Source organism: Micropterus salmoides, unplaced genomic scaffold (assembly GCF_014851395.1).
Source record: "Micropterus salmoides isolate LMB-PRFRI ecotype aquatic unplaced genomic scaffold, ASM1485139v1 Ms_hic_scaffold_7, whole genome shotgun sequence".
Taxonomy (NCBI): Eukaryota; Metazoa; Chordata; class Actinopteri; order Centrarchiformes; family Centrarchidae; genus Micropterus; species Micropterus salmoides.
Genome location: NW_024044459.1, coordinates 30,263,812 through 30,285,049, shown reverse-complemented (window position 1 = coordinate 30,285,049; position 21,238 = coordinate 30,263,812). Strand labels below are relative to the sequence as shown.

Genomic DNA, 21,238 nt, shown 5'->3' with positions numbered 1-21,238 from the left:
CAAGGGCGTAGGTTTTGTTTTCAATTGAAATACAAATGCTGTGTTTAAATTACTGAATTATTAATGACTAATTCAACTTAAAATCATGTTTACTTTCCTTGATCGAGACCTGATACTTGACGCACTGTGGAAAATTATTTTCACTACAAATAGGACCGGTTTTACTAACACCCTGAATAAAGAGTACTAAATTGCGTGTGCATTCTAAAATATTGCATCTATAATTGTAGTACCTGTTATGGGTGATTAGCTAAGAATTATTGCGTAGATGACAACAGAATGGAAAAAACCTTTCTCAATTCAAATTTGCTTTATTGGTATGAATGTTAAGTATTGCCAAAGCTTCAAGGGAAATACAAAAAACAGTTAAATTCATATAGTTCATGGAATAAATAAAACTAAATAATTTTATTTCTATATATTGGATATAGAATAATATTATCTAATATTGTTAATTTCTCTGAGGTTTTTTTCATTATGACTGTGTCTCCTTCTCGCAATGATAACAGCAGCCATCTCTGCGCAACACTTGGCGGTTTGCACCTTCCTTTCAAACGTATTAAATACAGATGCTGTTGCACTCACATGAAATTACTTTTAGGCTTGCTAGATCACACTGAGTGTAGTAAATAAATGTATTTGCATGTTACCTTCCCATTATTTTTCACAATAAAATTGAAATGCCCCAAATTGCATATTCATTAAGTCAAAATTAGTAAATGAACAACAGGTCATAATCTGTGCACACTGTTAGTAGATCAGCTTATATGTTAATTTGCTGGTGAAATCAAGTTTGCACACGTTTTTACTTATACAAACCTTTAGTAAATCTTATTTTTGTCTGATGTTGAATTCTAGCCTATTTTTTGGAGAATGTTAACTCAAAATAAAAGCATATTTTAACCAGCTTACCTGAACAACATGCAGAGGAGGTGGCAGTGCTTTTTTCAGCTCTGATTGGTGCCTACAGACTTCCTCTATCAGGCTACATAAAACCACAATACCTCTAGCAATAAGATCTGTTGCTCATGAGAGAAATCCCAGGTTAAAAAAATGCCATTTACTCACTGCTACTCATAAAGCTTACATCTCTCTAATAAAGAGGGTGTATTTCGATTATATCAAGGACCGTTCATCCAATTGACTTGAAATTTAGCGGGTGTGTTACCGCAGACCCAACGGGGTGCAGTGTTGCGTTTGGTGCAATTTGAACATGCAGAATTAATAAATACAGTAGAGAACAGTGCAGAGCTAGAGTGGGGTACACTCGATGAGACTGGGCTCATATCCTTCAGTGTGGTAGTAAATTGTTGAAAGGGAGTTATCGTCATTACGCAGATTTGATATATGTTAGAAACTAATGTGTTGAAACAGAGTTCTAAGAGTTTTATGTTCAGTTCTAAAGAAGCGCTGAATATCTAGCAGTATCTCACGTTTCATTGTTATTAATACGGTAGGTCAGGGGTCGACAGTTTGATAAGTTTGATCATTTAAAAACATTTGTTGGGTTCTCCGTTAGCGTGGTCAGTAGTGCACAGGCATTTCAATCTTAGGGTTGTGTATTTGGTCCCCCATTAAGCGTGTATATTTTCTTCCCTCTTCAGCAAATGAACTATGAAGAGACTGTGTCACATACTCACAATAAATCACGTGCTGCAGTGTGTGCGTCAGTGATTGATCCACATCCACACACTCAGCCTATGGACGCTTGATGTAATTTCCCAGCATCTCCAGGCAGAGGAAATTTCTGCCCTTCTCATTTAGGGGAAGCCAATCTCACGTTTCCTAAGGTTTTTTTATGAGGTGTGTCAAGCAAGCCACATACTCTTTTGAATGTCTTTCAGAATTTTTCAAAGTAAAAGCTCTTAATTCAAAAATATAATTTTGAAAAAGTGAGGTCCCCAAACTCAGTGGAAATAAACACCCTTCACTATAGAAGTGATTCTTAGATTTAGAAGGTCCTGGCAAGATGGCCATGCAGTGTTTGCTATCAGACTTGCTTCTCTACAGACTGCTCACAGCTGCTTGTATGTATTACATTTAGTGATTGTGGTGATGAAAAAAGTGAATGTTGTTATGTGTGTGTGTGCGTAATGAGTTGGGCATCTGTGAATATGTGCATGGGCACGTTTTTGACTTCATCGCCATTCAAAGAGGCTTAGCGTGATTAGAGTAGTGTGATCCTCTGAAGAGTTAATGATGAGAAAAGCAGTAGCTCCACAGAGGCCAATCACACACCAGCCTCTGACAGCATGTGGAGGCTTATCTTAGATTGTGTGTGTCTCTGTGTGTGTGTGTGAGGCTGTGTGTCTGCACCGCGTGGGTTGTAATGCATGGGAACATATATGATAGGATTTCAGCTATCATCTACCCTGAACACCATTAGAATATGCATGATTCCTTTGTCTGGATGTTTGACATTTGGAGGTTTATGGACATACAAGGCAGAATTCATAATCATATAGCTTCATTATGCTAGTGTCAGACATAGATCCAGCACAGGAGGGGCTTTTAGTACCTGCGGGTCTAGTTTAGGGCTACACGCGCACTAAAGATGGCCAATGGCGTTTTCCTCCTCCCCAAACTCCAGGGGGGACTGACTGACAGGCTTAATGACACTGTTGGGGTTACAGCACGTCTCCAACTCATTTTCAAAATGTGATTGAAGTTCGCAGTGGGTAGCTTTTCATCAGTGTTGAGCAGACAAAGGGGACCTTTTCAGTGTTGTCTTTGTATGTGTGTGCAGTTTGTGTGTTTGCACATGTACGCCTGCAGTTCTGAGGAGATTCAACAGAGAAGAATCGCTTTATAGTTATTATCCGGGCTGTGTCGGAATCTCATGTTCCCAGAGATGATGAGTTTTATGGGCTTGTCTCTAGTGTGTACTCCACTTATTTATTGCATACTATGTATACACACACTGATGTACTTGCAGACACTGAAATGAGGAGACTGCACAAATAGGATTCTGTGTCTGGGTCAGTATGTCATTAAACCAGGTTGCCTTTGTGTAGTACCCAAATTTACAAGAAGACTTATTATGAACAGAAACTAAATTCAAAGAAACCATTGTCAGAGTCTTATTGGACAGGTGTAAGAGTAATGCATAGTACAGGAAGATGTGTTACGTAAAGGGTCTAGTCTTATTTAGTCTCCAGTGTACATATCAGTCTGTCCATTGGCTGTACTGCTCAGCGGACTTTTGCTTGGCTCAGATTACAGTCCACCTCAGTTTAGGCCCGAGCCATTTGTGGCTGCAGATGTGGGATGAGTCATGTAATAATTGTTGGTGTTGGCTCAGCTATACTTCTAACCCCCTCCTCCTTCTCACCCTTCCTTTCTCATTTCCGTTGCCTTTCCTTTCTCCCTTTTTCTTAGGTCCTCTAAACTAGTCGGTTCGCGTTTGTTAAACAGCAGTTAGGCATATGCTGTGGCTGGGAAGCCTGCAACCTGTCACTTAATGGCAGGGCAAAGTGGCCTGTGATTGCTCCGTCACTCCAGTGTGAAGAGGCCAATCTAACACAGACAGAAATCCACTTTGTTTGAAGTCACAGTGGTGTTTTTCCTATCATTCTTGCTCTTGACTTGTGGAAGTAGAATTCGATTGGTGCTTATGTGTCTGCTTTGAGTCAGCTGACACTCTTCAGCTCTTGCTTGGCATACAAAGTTTCCCCCTCCTTGAGCACCTTCTTTTAGCTTCAGCTTGTCCTCAGTGGGGAGAGTTTAGTAGAGCCAAGTATTCCTCCTACGCAAATCCCCCTTCTTACATTGCGTGACCTGGACACAACAGGCATTCCAGAAAAATTGGGCCTTCAAATTCCAATACAGTCCCTGCAGAGTGTTTTGTAAACATAGTCCCCTTTCTGCTCTATGTCTTTTTCTACCTCCTTATTCCCTGAGCACTTCTTTTCCCTTGCTGTATCTTTATCCATTAGGATGTGTTGCTCTTTTTCTCCTCAGAAGGCCTTTGTTAAAGTAGCAGAGACAGATGTGAGTTTGTGTGATTTTTGTGGGCACTGGGCAGGTTGTAGGAGCAGAAAGCAGCTCTAAGCAAACATGCATCTCGGCTGGCTCAGCTTAGATGCCAACTTAATTTGTGGCTGAAGGGCTGTAACAAAAGCCCATCACTGTGGCTTCTATGCTGCCAGGGGTGAGAGATACAATCAGGGCACCTGCTAGCAACTAGTTACTCTTCCTGTCAATCAGAGTCCTGTGGCGTGTGCTCACAGCTGGAGCCTTCACTGGCAGGTGGCCCAGCATCTCACGGAAAACAAGCCTTAAAAGCAACAATTATTTTCTGATCGTCTCTTCCTGTCTCATCTACACCATACCCCATTCTACAACTTGGCCCAACCTTGATCTCTCATCTGCCATTATCTTTATCTTTCTGTCTGCCTGGTTTTTGGTAGTCCATATTACCTGCAAATCAATGGCATCAGTGGAGCTCTGCTGTACTGTCCTGGGAAATATTGGACTTAAGAAACTAATTAGGAAATTCTGGTTTTGATCCTTCTGCCTTTACACGCACACACACACATTCAGTATAGGGTCACAGTCACCCCAGGAGGCAGATGTGTCTTGCATGGGACATGGAAAGGAATGTTCCTGGGATTTGGTTTCCATCATGCTGCACTAAGGGAGCTTACCATCCTCATGGTCTTAAATCTCTCTCACAGTGGGCGGTAGTGTGTGTGCACGGGTTTTGGTGCATTTGTGTGGATGTGTGCATTCGTGCATAATGTGTTCATGGATGTAATAATACAGCCCAGTAGTGAGATCCTCTTTTTAGTTCTTATCAGTTGGACCAGTTCTGTCCGCCTGGAGCTAAGGCGAAGGACCCAGTGGTGCTGAAAGCATGGGGTTAGTCTGGTGTCTCTTGGAAGAGCCACAGTCTTGAGCAGTGAGGTGCGGAGGTGCTTTGGAGGGACAGCCTGGTCTTTTGATCCCACCAAGTGCTGGTGTTGATGCTGTGTTCTGCAGGCTGCCCAGGCCACAGTGGCCACCCTCACCAGGCTTGTAATTACATTTGGGGAAGAAAAGCACAGAGGGAGGAAGAGATTTAAATGGCTTGTGTGCTGGGCTGGAGGTAGAACGAGGTCCTTTCATTCTCTCAGCTGCATGTCATTGCAGATTTATTTGCCCAACACTTCAAGCATGATGACAAGAGTCAGTATAAGACATGATAGAGCTGGCTGTTTAACTTACAGGTGAGAGATGGGAGGTTGTTTTAATGGGGGTTATGTTTTTTTTTTATAGACATTCCTTTTTTGTGAAGAGGATTGAACAGAAGAAAACATTGAGCTTCACTAGGTTCTACAATACATTAGGTATACCTAGATCTGTCAACAGGGCTGGCTTTGAATATACTGAGCATGCACAATATATTTTGTAAATTTACATTGTTGCCTCACAGAGGCTATGATGTTCCTTTACTTATTTGATCACCTTCAACTTTCATTAATAAGTAATACATTTAGAAGTCTAGCTACTCAACATCTGACATATCCTAAATGATCAGCTGACACAGAGCAACATTAGCATTCATTAGGAGTCATGTTTCTAGCTACCTGATAAATCTAGGTCTAAGATTCACTCTCCTTTTAGCTGTTTCTTCACCAGCTCGCCGCCAGCTTTATTTGACCTGCTGGACTGGTTGTGTACAGTGGGTTTGCCGGTTTGTCAGAGCATTTCCAGCAGCAGCAGCAGCTGGTTGTCTCATGGACAGTGCAAAGCTGTCATGGTTGTCTTTTAACAGTCAAACTGTTCAATAATGCAGTTCACTGAGTTAACTTCACTCACAGGAGAACAACTGTTTTACACTAAAACCACAAGACTTGAGCCTTCTGGAATGCAGCATCATCTCTGTTTCACTGCAGTTGACCTGATTTACCACAAAACATAGGTTTTCTTAGATAGGAAAAGAAAGAACTGAGAACTGAGAAGGTGACCGAGGTATATCATACATACAGTAGATGACAGCGTATCAACTTGTTTGCCATACCAATTCTTTCTCTTTACTACTTCCATCATTGATCTACTTTAACTTTACAGTCATCTTGTGAAGCTCACCTTTATATACCAAAAAAGAAAAGGACACTTTAAAACAAAGCAACTGAAAGCAGCCATGCACCCTTCTATTTCACAGAAATCTGATTTGGTGTAAACCCATTAGGCATGAGTTACTCGCTGTTGCAGATGGATTAGAGAAGAGCAGCACAAAAGCTCTGTCTCCATTCTCAAAGAGAACGGTGAGGTGCTGAGAGTGTGAACATTTGGTTGTCACTCTTCATCTCTTTCATTGTGTCTGGCTGCTCCAGGCAACAGCTCTGGCCAGCTCATATTGATCTGGGTCCTCAGACCTTAACCTGTGTTCTCTTATCTCTCCTATCCTCTCCTCTCCTCTCTTCTCCTCTCCTATCCTCTCCGCCACCTAACAAATAGATTATTTTGTGTACCACTGAATAGGGTTGGACTATGTAGTCTTATATGTCAGGCCTGATTTGTCCGGCTGTGTGGGCTGACAGGGACAGTGCCTCCCATCCCTAGGCCTCCAAAACGCCCTTGAATAACCCTGGATTCCTGCGTCCTTGGATTGACTGCCCGGCTTCCTGCTGAATGCTCTCAGATGCAAGTGGGGGCCTACAAGCTCTGCTATATTTGGCAATGTGTCCTCAGACCCAGCAGGAAGCCATAACAACAGTAAATTAGCTTATAATGGATAGGCTTTGAAAATGACGTTGTATCATCAGATGTTGCCTCCCTGTTAATCTAACTTGAGAGCCATGGCATGTTACTTATCCCACCTGCATAGACTTTGGATCTCTCTATTTTAGCTCAAAATATTTCAGCTGCCAACAAGTAGCATACTTTTGATCAGTACAATCATTTCTGATCACATTCAACTGTTTCACTTTAACTACTCCCGACCCCTATTAGTGTTTAAAGTAGGAGTGGTCCACTGTCCACAGCATTATGCGTATCTCTCTGCTATGTCCCTAGCTCGAGGCCTTGCAAAGTGGCAAACCTTGATGTTTACCTCAAACCCCTCCTGTAGTGACTTTCAGGCACCACTGTGATTTCCCCTTCTGTCACCACAAGGTCTCTCAAGAATTGATTCCCTGCACCAGCAGGCATCACACAGCTATGCCCGTGGAGATTTGACTTTAGTACAGAAATAAACAGCAGCCCCGTGCAGCCCTTCAAGGCTTTGCTCTGATTTAGAGTACATTAAGATTCATTCACAGTGCCCCGCTTCCCCAGTGTGCCAGCTCTTCAATTTCCTCCTCAACCACACTTAAGATTCATGTGTTTATATCAAAAGGCAGGAGGACTGTTTTTGCATTTGAACAATGCTGACATCCTGTCACAGGGGACAGGTGCAGGGACTGAGGTAGGGGGTGTGAGGACTGGAAAGGTGGAGTCAAGCTTCAGCTCAGTTACTGTCTCACCCTCCCTCTCTTTTCCTCACTTAACATTTGGCCATCTATATAAACCTTGTTTTGTCTAGCGTATTGTCAGAGAGAGGGAGTTTGAAATATCAAACCCTCACACCACTTGAAGGGAACAGTCAAATTTTCCACTGACGCCAATAGAGACTGTCAGATCCAATTTTATTCTGTGTCTCTTGTGTTTCTTCCTCTCGGCTGCCTGTGTGCCACCAACATGCACAATATCGCCTCAAGCAAACACACAAGCACATACTAGAACATAGATGCCCTAGTATAAATGCACAAATTCACGCAAAGGCACAATTGTGCGCACACTCACACAGGCAGAAACCACAAAGCTCCGGGATGCATTTTGTATATTTGTGTATTACTTTGTGTTTCTGTGTAAGGATGTGTGAGTGAATGTATACTGGGTCTCTGGAGTAACCACAAATGATCTGCCATTTGCCTGGCACCACTACCCACAGCTTAGACCAAAACATTGCTTTTTCCCTGCAGTGCAGCTTTTCTGTATCTTTAGTTTACTTCATGTAATACTGCATGGGTGTTAGTGCATCTGTCTGCTTGCCTCTGAGTATGTGTGGATGTGTGACCATTTGAGCAGCAGACAGTCTAACAGACAGCGTAGTAGCTGTCACGAGTGCCCTTACCCGTAGCTTGACCTTTAGTGACAATCAATCCTTTGTGAACGTGTCCTGTGAAAGCTAAAGGAATTATCAAGCTACAGGCCCTCTGGCGTCATTTATCTATGAGCTGGAGGTCACATAGGTCATAGATAAACAAGTGGCTCCACTGGTATCTCATCACTGTTAATAGATCAGATTAGCTCTGATGATTGATTATAGAAATTGGTTGACAGCCAGGTAACCTATGATATGTGCATCTGTTTTCTTCTGAAACAAATAAACAGAGCTTTTCTACCAGTAGGCTTTCCAAAGGTATACTTGAGGACACTGCCTGTTTTGCATTGATTTGTGATTCTGGAAACAACAGAGCTATGACTTTCATGAATATTATTTCAATACTTGGAAAGGTACAGAGAAAGGGGTCTGTTATTTGGCTCCATAGGAAGCAAAGTTGATTTGGCCTGTGTTGGGCTTATCAGCCACAGTGGACCACTGAATCCTTCTGTGTCTGTGTGTATGTGTGTGCATTCGTGTGTCCATGTGTGCTCGTGAATGTGTGTATGAACGAGAGCAATCAGGCACAGCTGTACCTGCCCTTGCTTGGCAGAGCACTGCATTTGCCTGCTTAAAAAAGCAGAAGGTTTTGATATGGCAGAGAAGTAGTCATTTGGCTGATCTAATGGTGGCTCCCATAGGATCTGTATCTGTGTGCAAACACAAGAGGGTGAGAATGGAGTATACACCCATAAAACCAGCTGACTATTTTATCATATCCTTCCCCGCCCCCAACCTGTACACAGAAATCACCAGCATGCCTCCTCTATAAAACCCCCTTTTCTCTCTCGTTTATGCACACATGCACATACATGTTTTTTTCCCCGCACACTCACACAGAGAACATGTACCTCAAGAAAGCATCTTTCAAGCTCCTTTGAAAGCCTCTCTGACTGGCCTGTTCGTCTCTTGAGTTTATTACAGTTGAGATGTTTCCGTTTTTGTCAAAATGCATCGCTAGCAGGTGAACTCAGATCTGAAGACATCCTCGCCCTGGGGATGTCATTCTCTGCTCTCATCCTTCAAACACGATCTATCCCGTAGCCTTTTATCTGCCCCCCCCACCCCCACCCCCCACCCCCCACGCCCTGCTCCCTCTCCCTCTAGTGTGTGATTCTGTTCCCTGCCAGCCATATCCACTTGCTGCCTGAGCCCAGCTTGTTAAGGGAAACATTGGTGCATGGTCCTCCTCACCTTCCCTCTGCACTGCCTTTTAATTAGACAGCTGTTGTGTGTATATGTGTGAGTGTGTGTGTGTGTGTGTGTGTGTGTGTTTGAGTGGGTGCAATGGAATAAATAGATTATGTGTGTGTAGTGTTGATATGATGAGCTGGAGTGATTTCAGTCACAAGGGTCATCTTTTTGAAGTGACTGGTATCACAGTTCCTTGTTTGTTTCACTTTGTTTTTGTCTCATTAAATAGCAGTGTTTACTCAAAAACAACGCATTAATAAATTAGTCAATCAACAGAAAACAATTGATTGCTTTAGTCAGTTATCAAGCAAAAATTGACAAACATTTGCTGGTTCCAGCTTCTTAAAATTAAGATTTGCTGCTTTTCTCAGTGGCATATGACTGTAAATTGAGATTATTTGGAGATGTTCACAGTTGGTCAGAGAAAACAAGCAATGTGAAGATGTCACCCTTGAGCTCTGGGAAGTTGCAATGGACATTTTTCACTATTTTCTGACTTTTATTGATTAAACGATTTGATTCATAAACCTTACTCATTTTATTATGTATGTATTTATATTTGTTGTACTGTGCTTTAGACATTGCCTATGTTTAGAAATTTTATGCCACATTCAAAACAAGGTTTTATTGAGAAATGTAACATCATATATTTATTACATACATACATATATTCCAGTGAGTGCAGTTGCCAGTTGAAAGAATTGCTTTTTCCAGGCTAAAAGCCTAACATCTGTATTGGGACAGTGAAAGACGAGTTTGTTCCCACCCCTCTGGTAATGGTATCAGACCTGTTCTCCATCCCCTCCTGACTCCTCTCCCATATAATCCCATTAACAGCACTTTACTGAAGTAGTGGCTGCCATACACCCCTGCAGGACATGCTGTTTGGACAGAGGGCAAACTGTGGGCTCTTTAACACCTTACACCTCCCAAGCCTGCTTCTCTCTCACTTCCATGCCCTCTTTTACATCCTTTCAGTTTCCTTTTCAGTTTCCGTGTGGCAATCAGAAAATGTGTATACTTATTAGGGCTGTCCCTGAATAAGGATTTACATAGTCGAATCAGAATCGTCAAGTCCGTTTTTGTGTCCGGGGGTCCGCTTTAATCTTGAGAAGCTGCACCAGCAACAGCATGCACAAGACCGGTTCCTCTCAGGTCTATTTTAATAAACCGGCTATTTAAAAATGATAGAATATTCTGTGTGTGGTTCATCACTTGTGATAAATTATCCGAAAGTCCCGCAAGGTGCGGACAACTCGCCACAACACCAGTGAAGCTGGGGCTCCTCGTCTGCCACTACACACATACACTCTAAGCCTACACATCCATCCAGGGTTAGGGTTGCAATTTTGGATTTATTATTGAAATTTTTATTTATTTATTTATTATTGTGTATTTATGTATATTGTAATAGGCTGTATACTAACTTATTGGGAGAAAACTGTAAAATCAGATGTTGAGCACCCCAATATTGCCAGAATGCCATGATCCTTGTTTTGCTGTGAAGCTTCGACTGTGAGATTGACAGTCGAATCAGGTTCCGCCCATCGAAGCATCGAATCTTCGACTATTCAGGGTTAGCCCTAATACTTACATGTATTCAATTAATAAAACTGTTATCTTAATAACATCGGGTTTCATCAATTCGTACCTTGATGTCTGTTCAGTTTGAATTAGTCAAACCAGTGGAGAAGTTTGAGTATATCAGAGTTCATATTTACAAAGCAAAATAAGGTTTTTGATTTCCAAAGGCATAGTATTCACACAGCTGCAAGGTAAGGCAGAACCACAACGCTCAACACATCAGTGAAGTGGTAAGCAGGAATCTCAGGGTAAGACATAAAACAGGTGATCAGAGTCACAGATCTTGCATAGCACCAAGCTCAGCCATCAAGAGCAGCTCTGCTGCATGACATAAGGGCCTAATCATGCTAAGTACAATACATTACCTCTAGCATGTGCTATGAAAGCAGCCATTTCTCTAATGTGCTGCAGAATATAAACATACTTAGTAGAGGAGGCTGACAGAAGAGAATCAGCAAGGAATCCTTAGTCGCTGTCCTTGTAAGAGGAAAGAAATGGAATAATGTTGTTCGAGCCAAGCATTTCTGATTAACATGTCATCTCAGCCCTCCCCTGCTGCCTCTCTTCTCTCTTCCTTTTCCCATCTCTCCCAGGCAGAACTAGTTTACCTTTCATTAGGAGATCTTTGGTGCAAAATGTGTTTGCTGATAAGAGCCAGCGGTTTATCAACAGTTTATAAAGCATGGCGTTAGGATTAATCAAATCAGCACACATCCGGAGAAGGGCTGGACTCTGTAAACACAATCAGATCTGACTCTGCAGATGGATCGAGAGAAGTGGGGGGAGAGAGTAAGAACAGGGAGGGAGGAAAGATAAGTGCAGAAAAGAAATGGAATCAAATTAGAATGAAGTCAATTTGGAAAAAAACATGTATTTCAGGCAATTATTTCTCTCCCAGATGGAATGTTATTTTGCGATACTGGTGGGGAGTCAAAATGAGCAGTGGAGGGAGAGGGATGCAGTCAGAAGTGAGAGAGATATGGTCCCAGTGTCTGTCCCTGAGCCAAACACAGTGCATCCTCTGTGACTGGCAAGGCTGGCTCCTCATTATCTGCCTATCTTGGCTTCCATCTGAGGAGAAAATGCAGCGTTGCAGTCTCACTTTAGAGGGACACTGATCACAAGAGCAGCTCATCTCAACTGGAGAAAGATTGCGCTCCCTCTCTCGCTTTTCTCTCCCTGTGTCTCTCGGTTGAAGACAGACAGAGATGAGGAATACTCTCAGTTTTCTGCTCAGAAAACTGGAAGTTTGAGTCGGAGAGATGGAGCAAAGCTTCAAAAGGCACATGTAATTGAGCAGCCCTAGATAGGCTATCTGGGAACATGAAACAGCAACAGTTGTGACGGAGGGTAATTGCCTCCCTGGGCCTGTATAATGCCTTGTCGAGTCTTTAAACTTGAGCAAACTGCTTGAAGTCCTTATGTCAGCAGGTAATTGGTTCCAGGCATCAGCAGCTATGTGAAATGAAGGAAAGATAGGTAGGTGGGGTGTATGTGTGTGTTTAGAGAAAGAATGTATGAAAGATTCAAAGAAAAGAGTATTCATAAGCGTCGTCAGAAGTGTTCTCTTGTATTGATTTTTTTTCTCAACAATGCCCTTGCTTTTCATTTATTCAGAGGGCTCGATATTTTATAATGTGGCGCAAGAGCAAAGTAAAAATATCTCCTGCTCTACGGCACATTTCTTCAAATTACATCTCAATGTATTTGTGGAATAATAGCTATGTAAATTTCGAATTTAAGATGATGCCTCATGCCTCCTCTAAAGCCCAAAACAATCAGTTTTGTGTCAGTGGCCAGTTTTGTATCATATGGCTATGAAAAGTGCTTTCATAAACATCTTAACAGCTGACACTACATTGAGTAGTTCTTCCATTACTGTAGCTGACTTTTGACTTTCTAGTTGTCTGGCTCTAAATGCTGGGTCATCTTGACCCAGGTCATCACTGCTGCTGAGGCTCGAAGCTAGGCAAGATGGGCAGTTCTGTGGCCTTCACTGCCAGGGTGTCTGTCCTCTCTGCTGGCCTGCATCCAACCCTCAGGAAAGAGATGCTTTATTAGCTGGCCCTGCATGATTAATTGAACATCTGTTCACACAAAGACAGCTGACCCCAATTCCCAGCTGTTTACCCTCCGTATAAACAGTTAATAAGCCTGCAGTGGAAGTGTCACATAGGAGGTCAAGACTGCATTTTGTGAAACCTCTCCATTTTACTGCATTTGCAGTTGTAGCCAGTGTCTAGTATAGTTTTATTTTCACAGGTGGAGAAAATGAAAGATAGAGAGGATGAGAGAATACAGAATATTGTTCTCTCTGTTCTTAGCTTAAGAGGCCTTGCCAGCAGTCGGCCAGTTGGCCCCCCACAGCTCTGGTGTGAAGCTAAAACCCCTCTCCTCTCCCTCCTGATTAGCAGTGTCTTTGTTCCATTGGTGGTGGCACGCCATGAAGCGTGATTGCAGTGGGCAAACTGACGGCTTTAAAACAAGCCTGCTGTGGCGCTGATCTGATTCATGCTTTACCCCCTTGTTACTTAGCAAAGACAAAATCAAATCAGGTTTTGTTTGTTGTTGTTCTGGTCTCTGAGCAGTAAGCCTCGTTAGACATTTGGGAATTTAGAGTTTTTTCTTCTGTTTTTCCATTTGATGTACAGTTCTTCTGGCAAAAGGGACGTTTAATGCAAAGGCATCACAATTACTCACAGTTGATGGAATGTGGGTATAATTAATGGGGCTTTTTTCATTTGCCTATATTCTTTTACCTTGCTGTTATTCTTACCGGATGTCTATCTTTCTCTCTATCCATAGGCTGCTTCGATGGCGCTGAGCAGCTTGGGCCATGTATATACAGCCATAGGGGACTATCCAAATGCCCTAGCCAGCCACAAACAGTGTGTCCTGCTGGCCAAGCAGTCCAAGGATCAGCTGTCTGAGGCTCGTGAGCTAGGAAACATGGGGGCCGTCTACATTGCCATGGGAGACTTCGACAATGCTGTCCAATGTCATGAGCAGCACCTGGGCATTGCCAAAGCCCTGGAAAATAAACGAGAGGAAGCTCGGGCCTATAGTAACCTGGGCAGTGCCTACCACTATCACCGTAACTTTGACAAGGCCATGTCCTACCATACTCACGTTCTGGAGCTCGCCCAGGAGCTAGAGGAAAAGTCCATTGAGATGAGAGCCTATGCAGGACTTGGTCATGCTGCTCGCTGCATGCAGGACTTGGAGAGGGCCAAGCAGTACCATGAACAGCAGCTGTCTATAGCTGAGGGTTTGAAAGACAGGGCTGCAGAAGGAAGGGCCTCCTCCAATCTGGGTATGTATGCAAAATACTTAAAGACTTAAAAAATTACTTATGCAGGCCCCACATTAGAGGATAATTGGGCCAATTTTCGGTCACCCCTCCTAACAATCACAGGAGTGTTCCCCATCTGAGGCTGGTCTGAACAGATTATGTGCCCAAATGATCCTGTCATGTGAAGGTTTTACAGACCGGTTTTACAGATATTCTTAATGTTAACGGTTGGATCAGAGTCTCCCTAATTTCAAATTGTAAATTTGTTTCATTTTTACAATTAGAAATCATGGCTACTCCGATTATTTCCTGTAATTTGAAAGGAACATGGATGGAATACTGAGCAGAAACCCGCAATAGCTAATGAGAGCAAGCTGACTGGGAAGCGTCACCAGCTGTGTGCTGTCTACTTGCTCGCGCTATAAGTTCCAGGGAGTGCAGTTATAGACAGTGGCAGCACCGTGATAAAAGTCCGAGTAACTAAAGGGGGCGTGGCTTAGTGAAGGGTCTGGTGTGTGCATTCTTACGATTAAAATAAAAAGATCGGTTTAATCTGTTGTTTTATCTGTGGTATTCCACTTTTTTAAAATCAGGTAAGAATTGAAGATCTATGATCAACAAGATGAACATAAACACCAAATTCTTCCATATGTTTGTGATACATCATTTGCTTTCTATGTTAATATTGCAACATACAGTACAGTATGCTGAATAATGATATGTCGTAGTAGTGTAGTAGTGTCTTAAGCTTATAAATCGTAATCCAATACTTTTATGGTATGAGAAACTGTAATATTGTCAGATTACTACTATCTGGTGAGTTTGATTAGCAAGATCCAAAAGTATTTGCACATCCTCAGAGAAAAAGAAGAACTAGTTGTTAGATAGTAGGTAAGTAGGTAAGTGTTTACTCATTGTTTGCTTCAACATGGGAATTTACGAGTTTTTAAATCTACATTTGACCTAGCCTACTGAAATGAGGGACGAGAAGAAAAAAAGGCACAGTGTCCAGACTGGTGTCCTTTTTATTGTTTTGGGAGTTTTTTTATTGCCTTTTTATTGCTTTCCTGCTTGTATTTTCTCTGTGCTGCTGGCTGCATTGTTTTGCTTAATTTAAATTAGCTTTACTTATTGTTGTTTTTAGTGATATTCATGGTTAGTAAGACATAAGTGTTTTTGTTAATTTTAGGAAGAAGCCAACAGTGTACTACTGTATCATCACTATTTTATGTTAAGTTGTTTTTAGATACATTGCATTATGTTCTAAGTGAATAGTTCCCAGTAGATTATGTAAGCATAAAGTAATGGAGTGCAGGGCTTCTGCATGGGCGCCAGGGAAGAAGATGGTGCATGTTGGAGCCAAAAATAATTTGTGAGCCCAGGCAGTTCTATTGTGATGGAATGCCAACATATAACGTACAATGTCATGAGTATGAATAAACCCCATAAAAATGTGTAAAATGTGTTTTCATGGGAAATCTCTTCACATTAATCTCCTCTGCTCTCACCTGCACACTGGCTTCACATGCTTCTTTAAATAAAAAGTGGTGTGCAGATAAATATAAACGAGATGGGGAAATTAGACATACTATCAGGTCTTTTGATTGAAACTTGAAATGTAATTATTGTCTTCCAATCCAATTCTTTACAGCTATATCTTGTTAAAATGAAATTATTAGTGACATAACCTTGTGGAGTCTACTAATATACTGATGAAAGGAACCTTAGGGATGAAGGTGTCCCTTTGGATATTACCCCATGAGATACATGTTACGGCCATTTCTTCTGTATTTAGTCCAGCAGCTACAACCTACGCTGGGAGACTTATGATAGCCATCAAGACTGTATTAAACCTGACTCTAATGGGCAACTAAGAGGCATAATAGTTTCTCCCAGATGAATTATTCTTTAACCTAATGTGTAAAGCTTTGCGAGCAGAGAGTAGGGTTAATCAGCCAAACATAAATTGAAGTCGTCCTTTGACCGGTGTAATGTTCGCTCATCCTGAAATGCTCTTAGCACCAACACACACCTTATTTTAAAAGTGAGCTGGTAACTGGTTGTCATAAATTAGGGGCTCTAGTGAGAACGTTTTATGATCCTACATTACAAGCTATATTATGAGACGCCACTATCAGACAGCAAATGTGTCACTGTATCTGTAGTATGATTGCCATTATGATAGCCAGAGCACTCTTATTCATTATTAGCTGAAACATTACAATTCTTCCAGTCCATGACAGAGTAATGACAGTGTAGTTGATGCAGTGTCAAAGACCTCCAGCTAGTGACATAGCAAAAGCTACATGAGTGGTTGCTAGCAATGAAGCCTGTTGCTCAGTGGAGATGGCCTATACAAGTTAAACCATCATGTGCATACAGTACCTCGTGACACCCAGGGAAGCTTCCTGCCCATCTCGGTGCTGCCTGATCTGTTGGTACTTCTAATCTATTTTCTTTCTCTCTGCTTTTTTTTCCTTTCGTTTTTGATGCCTCCCTCTCTCACTCTCCCCGTCTCTTCCCTCACCCCTACTGATTGTAATCTGCAGTTGTCAAGCTCCCAGTAATTGAAACTGACTTGATGAATCGCTTAATTACCTTTAATAGCTGATTCAAGAGGAGCTGAATAATAAAGATAACAGAGAATGAAGTGGAAGTTGTGAAGCATTACTCTGTAATTGCCCCATTGTTGTTGTTGTTGTTGTTGTTTGCGAAAGTGCAGTGTCCATTGTTATTCCATCATCAGCGCCCACAAACCTGCCTAGCACAAGAAGATATGGGCTAAAACTAGCAGGATGCTGTTTCAGACTTCAAAAAGACTGCCTTTACGCTGTGCACAGAGAGGGGAATGATGATCGAGTGAAGATTAATGAGCAGCGATAAAAGCAAAAAATACTGTGCGAGAGATGGGAAGGAGAAGTTGCCGAAACAGGAGAGAAAAAACTTTTATTGTGCCCTCTCAGCTTGTCGTTAATGTTGCGTGTAGTGTGGTTGAAGCAGCAGCTGACTTGGCTCTGAGGTACAGTTGTATAGAGATTGCCATGCTTTAATATCTAACCATGATGCCCAGCGGTACCAGCAGCCCTGGCTCAGCACACTCTGACCTATAAAGGATATGACAATGTTGCATTCCAGCCCATTTATTATTCATTAATTGGCTAACTTACCCCCTAGTCAGCAATATTTAATATCTGAGAGAGGACTGAAGTGTTGGGTTCCCATGTAGTTCATATTTCTGAATTCATGAAACAGAATCTAAATTGTATTATTCTCTCTTGCATTTCACTTCAAAGAGACTTTGAATAAGTTTGTTTGGTCTGTGTTGTGCTCGCTGTTCCTCGATTTACACCTCGTTTGACCATATGTCTCAAAGAAGTCACTTGAAATGTTGACACAATTCAGTTAGAAAGCCTGGAGGTAACTGTCCTAATTAAGCATTGCCCCCCCCCCCCCTTTCTTTTTTGCACCATCCCCAGGGAATGTTTTCTGCTGATGCTCACAAAAACAAAGCAACAGAAAGAGGAAAACAACAGGAAGAAGCGTTCACAAAACAACACAGAATAAGACAATGCAGACTGCAATGTTCTGCATTCAAATCTCATCAGCTGTATCTAAAAAAACAGGACCTAACTTCTGTATTGAATTAGACCTTTTCAAACGTGTGAGAGAGAATGAGCGCTTTCGTATCATATGTCTTTGTCCAGACATCTGATTACCAGGTTTTATAACATGTCTGATATTAACAGTGTCACACCAGCAGATGAATTATCATGATTTGTATTTTTAATAGGCTGCTTGTGTTGGCAGTTGTGTTGAATTATAGTAACATTGACCCTGAGATGGAGAGCATCTAATCATGAAAGGAATTATATCACCATATCATGTAATTTAGCAAGATCATCACTGATTTCAGACTGCCCACAGCAGGAACAAACTACAGACAGGGACCAGACATGCCTGGGGCACTGAAGCATAGAGATTATTTAGTTTGTACCTAAGCCTTTGGAAACAGCAGTGATTGTAGATACATTATTATTCTGACCAAGAAAGTGGAATTTAGCAAGCCTAATGGCCCAGACAGGATGAATGAAAGAACGCTGTAAGGAGGAAGACAGGAAAAGAGCCTAACGAATACATAAAAAGGTACATTTATCTGATATTGGTGACATCTTCAAGTCGCCATTAATGACCAGACAAATACCCTGACTAATATTAGCAGGCCTGTGAAAGGAGAGAGGGTGTGATGGGAAGAATGGTTGGAGAAGAGGTGAAGTGAAATGTTTTTTTTTAGGATGCCAGTCTTATGTTACTGTCCTGGAGATATCTTTGCTAGCTGGCTGATCTTTGCAGCCTGGGCCCAAATTACTGTTTGTTGCCTCCCCAGCATGGCCCCCTTCCGTCTCCTCACACAGGACCATGCCAGAAACTGGACTAGAGGCCCTGCGAAACACACTCTCCTATTCTTTGTGTTTATGCTAAAGTTTAGCTCACTGTATGCAGTTCATATTTTACTTACAGTGGTGAAACGTAATAAAAAAGTTGTAGCATTATTTTCTATAAGACACTGAGCCCTTTTTTCAGCACATCTGCAAATTTAGCATGAAATGTGATCTGTTCTTAAACGGAGCGGCGATTGTGCAGTGCAAAAAAAAAAAGGTTGATACATTGTTGGTTTAAATGGTAGGAGGAATCAGATGTCATGTGTATGGACAATACAGCGACAGTTGGAGGAGCGGTCAGGGTCAGCAGGAGCGGAGAGGAAAACAGCTCAGCTGGTGCTGCAGGAGGCACAGCAGTCTGTCTGTGTGTTTCTGTTGGCAGACCACCCACTCACCTATCCATACTTTGTCCTTTTATTATCTTCCTGCCTCTCCGTCAGTCAGACTGTAGGAGATGTCTGTGTCTGCCAGTGAGGATTTGGTACCTTAAGCCCAGACCCCCAGCTCTGCCCCCTCCTCCTCTTGCCGACCACAGCAGGAAATGCCTCAGCTCACTACTTCCCCCCACTGATCATAACATACACTATGACATTTATAATTTTCAGTACTGTGTGGGGGAAGAATTGAATCATTAGGAAAAAAGACAACAAAATCACAACCAGTGCATCTAATCAAAAAGGAAATCATATCTTCATCATGATTATTAATTAGTTTCAAATATATTATTTATTCTGCATTTTAAAACACCGTAATGTAGTATGATACTGCCTTAATTTGTCAGTCAGACACATTGCAGCCGTTAGTGATAACCTTCAATAAGGTTGGTGCAATTATTAGAAGGCATTTGGAAGTACTTAACTATATATGCTAGCTCTGTAGGATAAACTGTTTTCTGAATGCTGCCTATCTTCATTGGAATTTCCTTAAAAGATTGACTTCCCTCTTTCGGTATTTTACACATGTCAATCTCCTTGATCTTAGACTTAAATAGACATCCACATTTCCATAAACACCACAATTCCAGCATCCTGTTCTGGTTTTTACTTCTCAAACATGAATGTAAATTATAATGTTTACCTCATTCTAAAATATAAATGAGGAACACACCCAAATCATTACTTTGGGCTCAGTCTGGTCATCTCGCCTCTATTTATAGTATCACCCCAGCCCAGTGGCAGCAGCACCATTGTTGGTAAAAATCCTCTTAGCTAACTGTAGGCAGCAGCGCTCTGGACCTTCATAGCTCCCGGAAGAATGACACAGTGATTTACTCAGAACACGACACCATCCCTCAAAGTCATCACAGTAGCATATCCCTCTACGTACAGCCAGCTGTGTAATGAAAAGTGACAACACATTGCCATGCTTTTAATGTCTTTGGTTATGGGGGGATGGAGAGGGCTCTGGATGGATAGGGCCCTGTATAAAAGATTCCAAATGATGCGGTGTGTGCTTTGTCTTGGTTTTTCACAGTCATTGTCTCAAGCTGTGCGCAAAAGAGAAATAATTGAGCCATATTATTTAATACGTTACAGTCAAGTGCATTTAGTATGCATTTAGTAATATCTGGGGTTAAATTGAGTCTCAAGACTGATACTTTGTTGGGGTCATTTGATTTGGACAACATGCCACAGTGACCACTTCAGCTAAAAGCCCCTTACTAATTTCAAATGTTTGTATTTCAACAACATTTACCAGCATGTTTGGTATGGTTTTATTTACTACCCTGCTGGATACTATTCCCAGAGGGCTCCATAATCCTCTTACTATATGGGTGGGGGCAGAAAATATTTTCTTGCTTCAAGTGTGGCTCCAGGCATAGCCTGAGGCTTATGGCAAATGTGGCTGCAGCTTCCAAGCCCAGCCTCAAACTTAGCCATACACCCCCAGCCTCTGTCCCGCATGTCTCTTCTACCCATCCGTCCAACACTGAGGCCCAGATCCATTTTTAGCCTGCAGCATGGAACATGTTTGCTGCTAATACATCAGTAGGCATTATATCCTCAGCAAGATCAACCTCCGTCGGGGAAAGCATAACCTTGGGAGTGACTTTGTGGCAAGGGCTGTCACAGCTCTTCCAAGTAGCCTGCTGTGAATCTTAACATGCTTCCCCTCTTAGGAAAGACTAGCCAAAAAAGGGGTTTGTCCCTGGTATAGGAAATGTCTGTGCCGGTGGAACCTTAAAAACCAAAATGTTGTAAGCCTAATTTATTTTGGCTTAAGAAAAGACCGTTTTACTCTATTTTTACTGTAAATAGTCCAAAAAAACACATGGAATTCAGCCATTGTGAAAGTCTTCATTGTGAAGTTATGTCATTTGCAATATGAATTCTTCTTGTATTACTTGGCAGCACTGCTTCTCTCCGTCTTCTACTCTGTGATACGTGTTGCATGCCAACTCTTCAGGGCGGTGACCTGATGATTACAAGGTCAGTTCAGGTTGTATCATTTTAACCTGAGAACACAAGCAAGCAAACAAAAAAGCACATCAGGTTTGATTTGTCTGCTGGATGCTGAATCATGGTCTAAATTAAGTAGGCAGAGGATCTTTGATGTTTTCCCACCAGAATCCAGTCTGTATGCAGAAAAAGCTGTTGTTTT

At 42.0% G+C, this 21,238-nt stretch overlaps 1 protein-coding gene across 1 annotated transcript in view; it reads left to right on the top strand.

The window, feature by feature from the left end:
• LOC119891485 (tetratricopeptide repeat protein 28-like) overlaps nt 1-21,238 on the top strand; it is a 163,281-nt gene that overhangs the window by 114,658 nt on the left and 27,385 nt on the right. Inside the window, 1 exon segment of the mRNA XM_038703171.1 lies at nt 13,712-14,219. Coding sequence (XP_038559099.1) covers nt 13,712-14,219 — 508 coding nt within the window.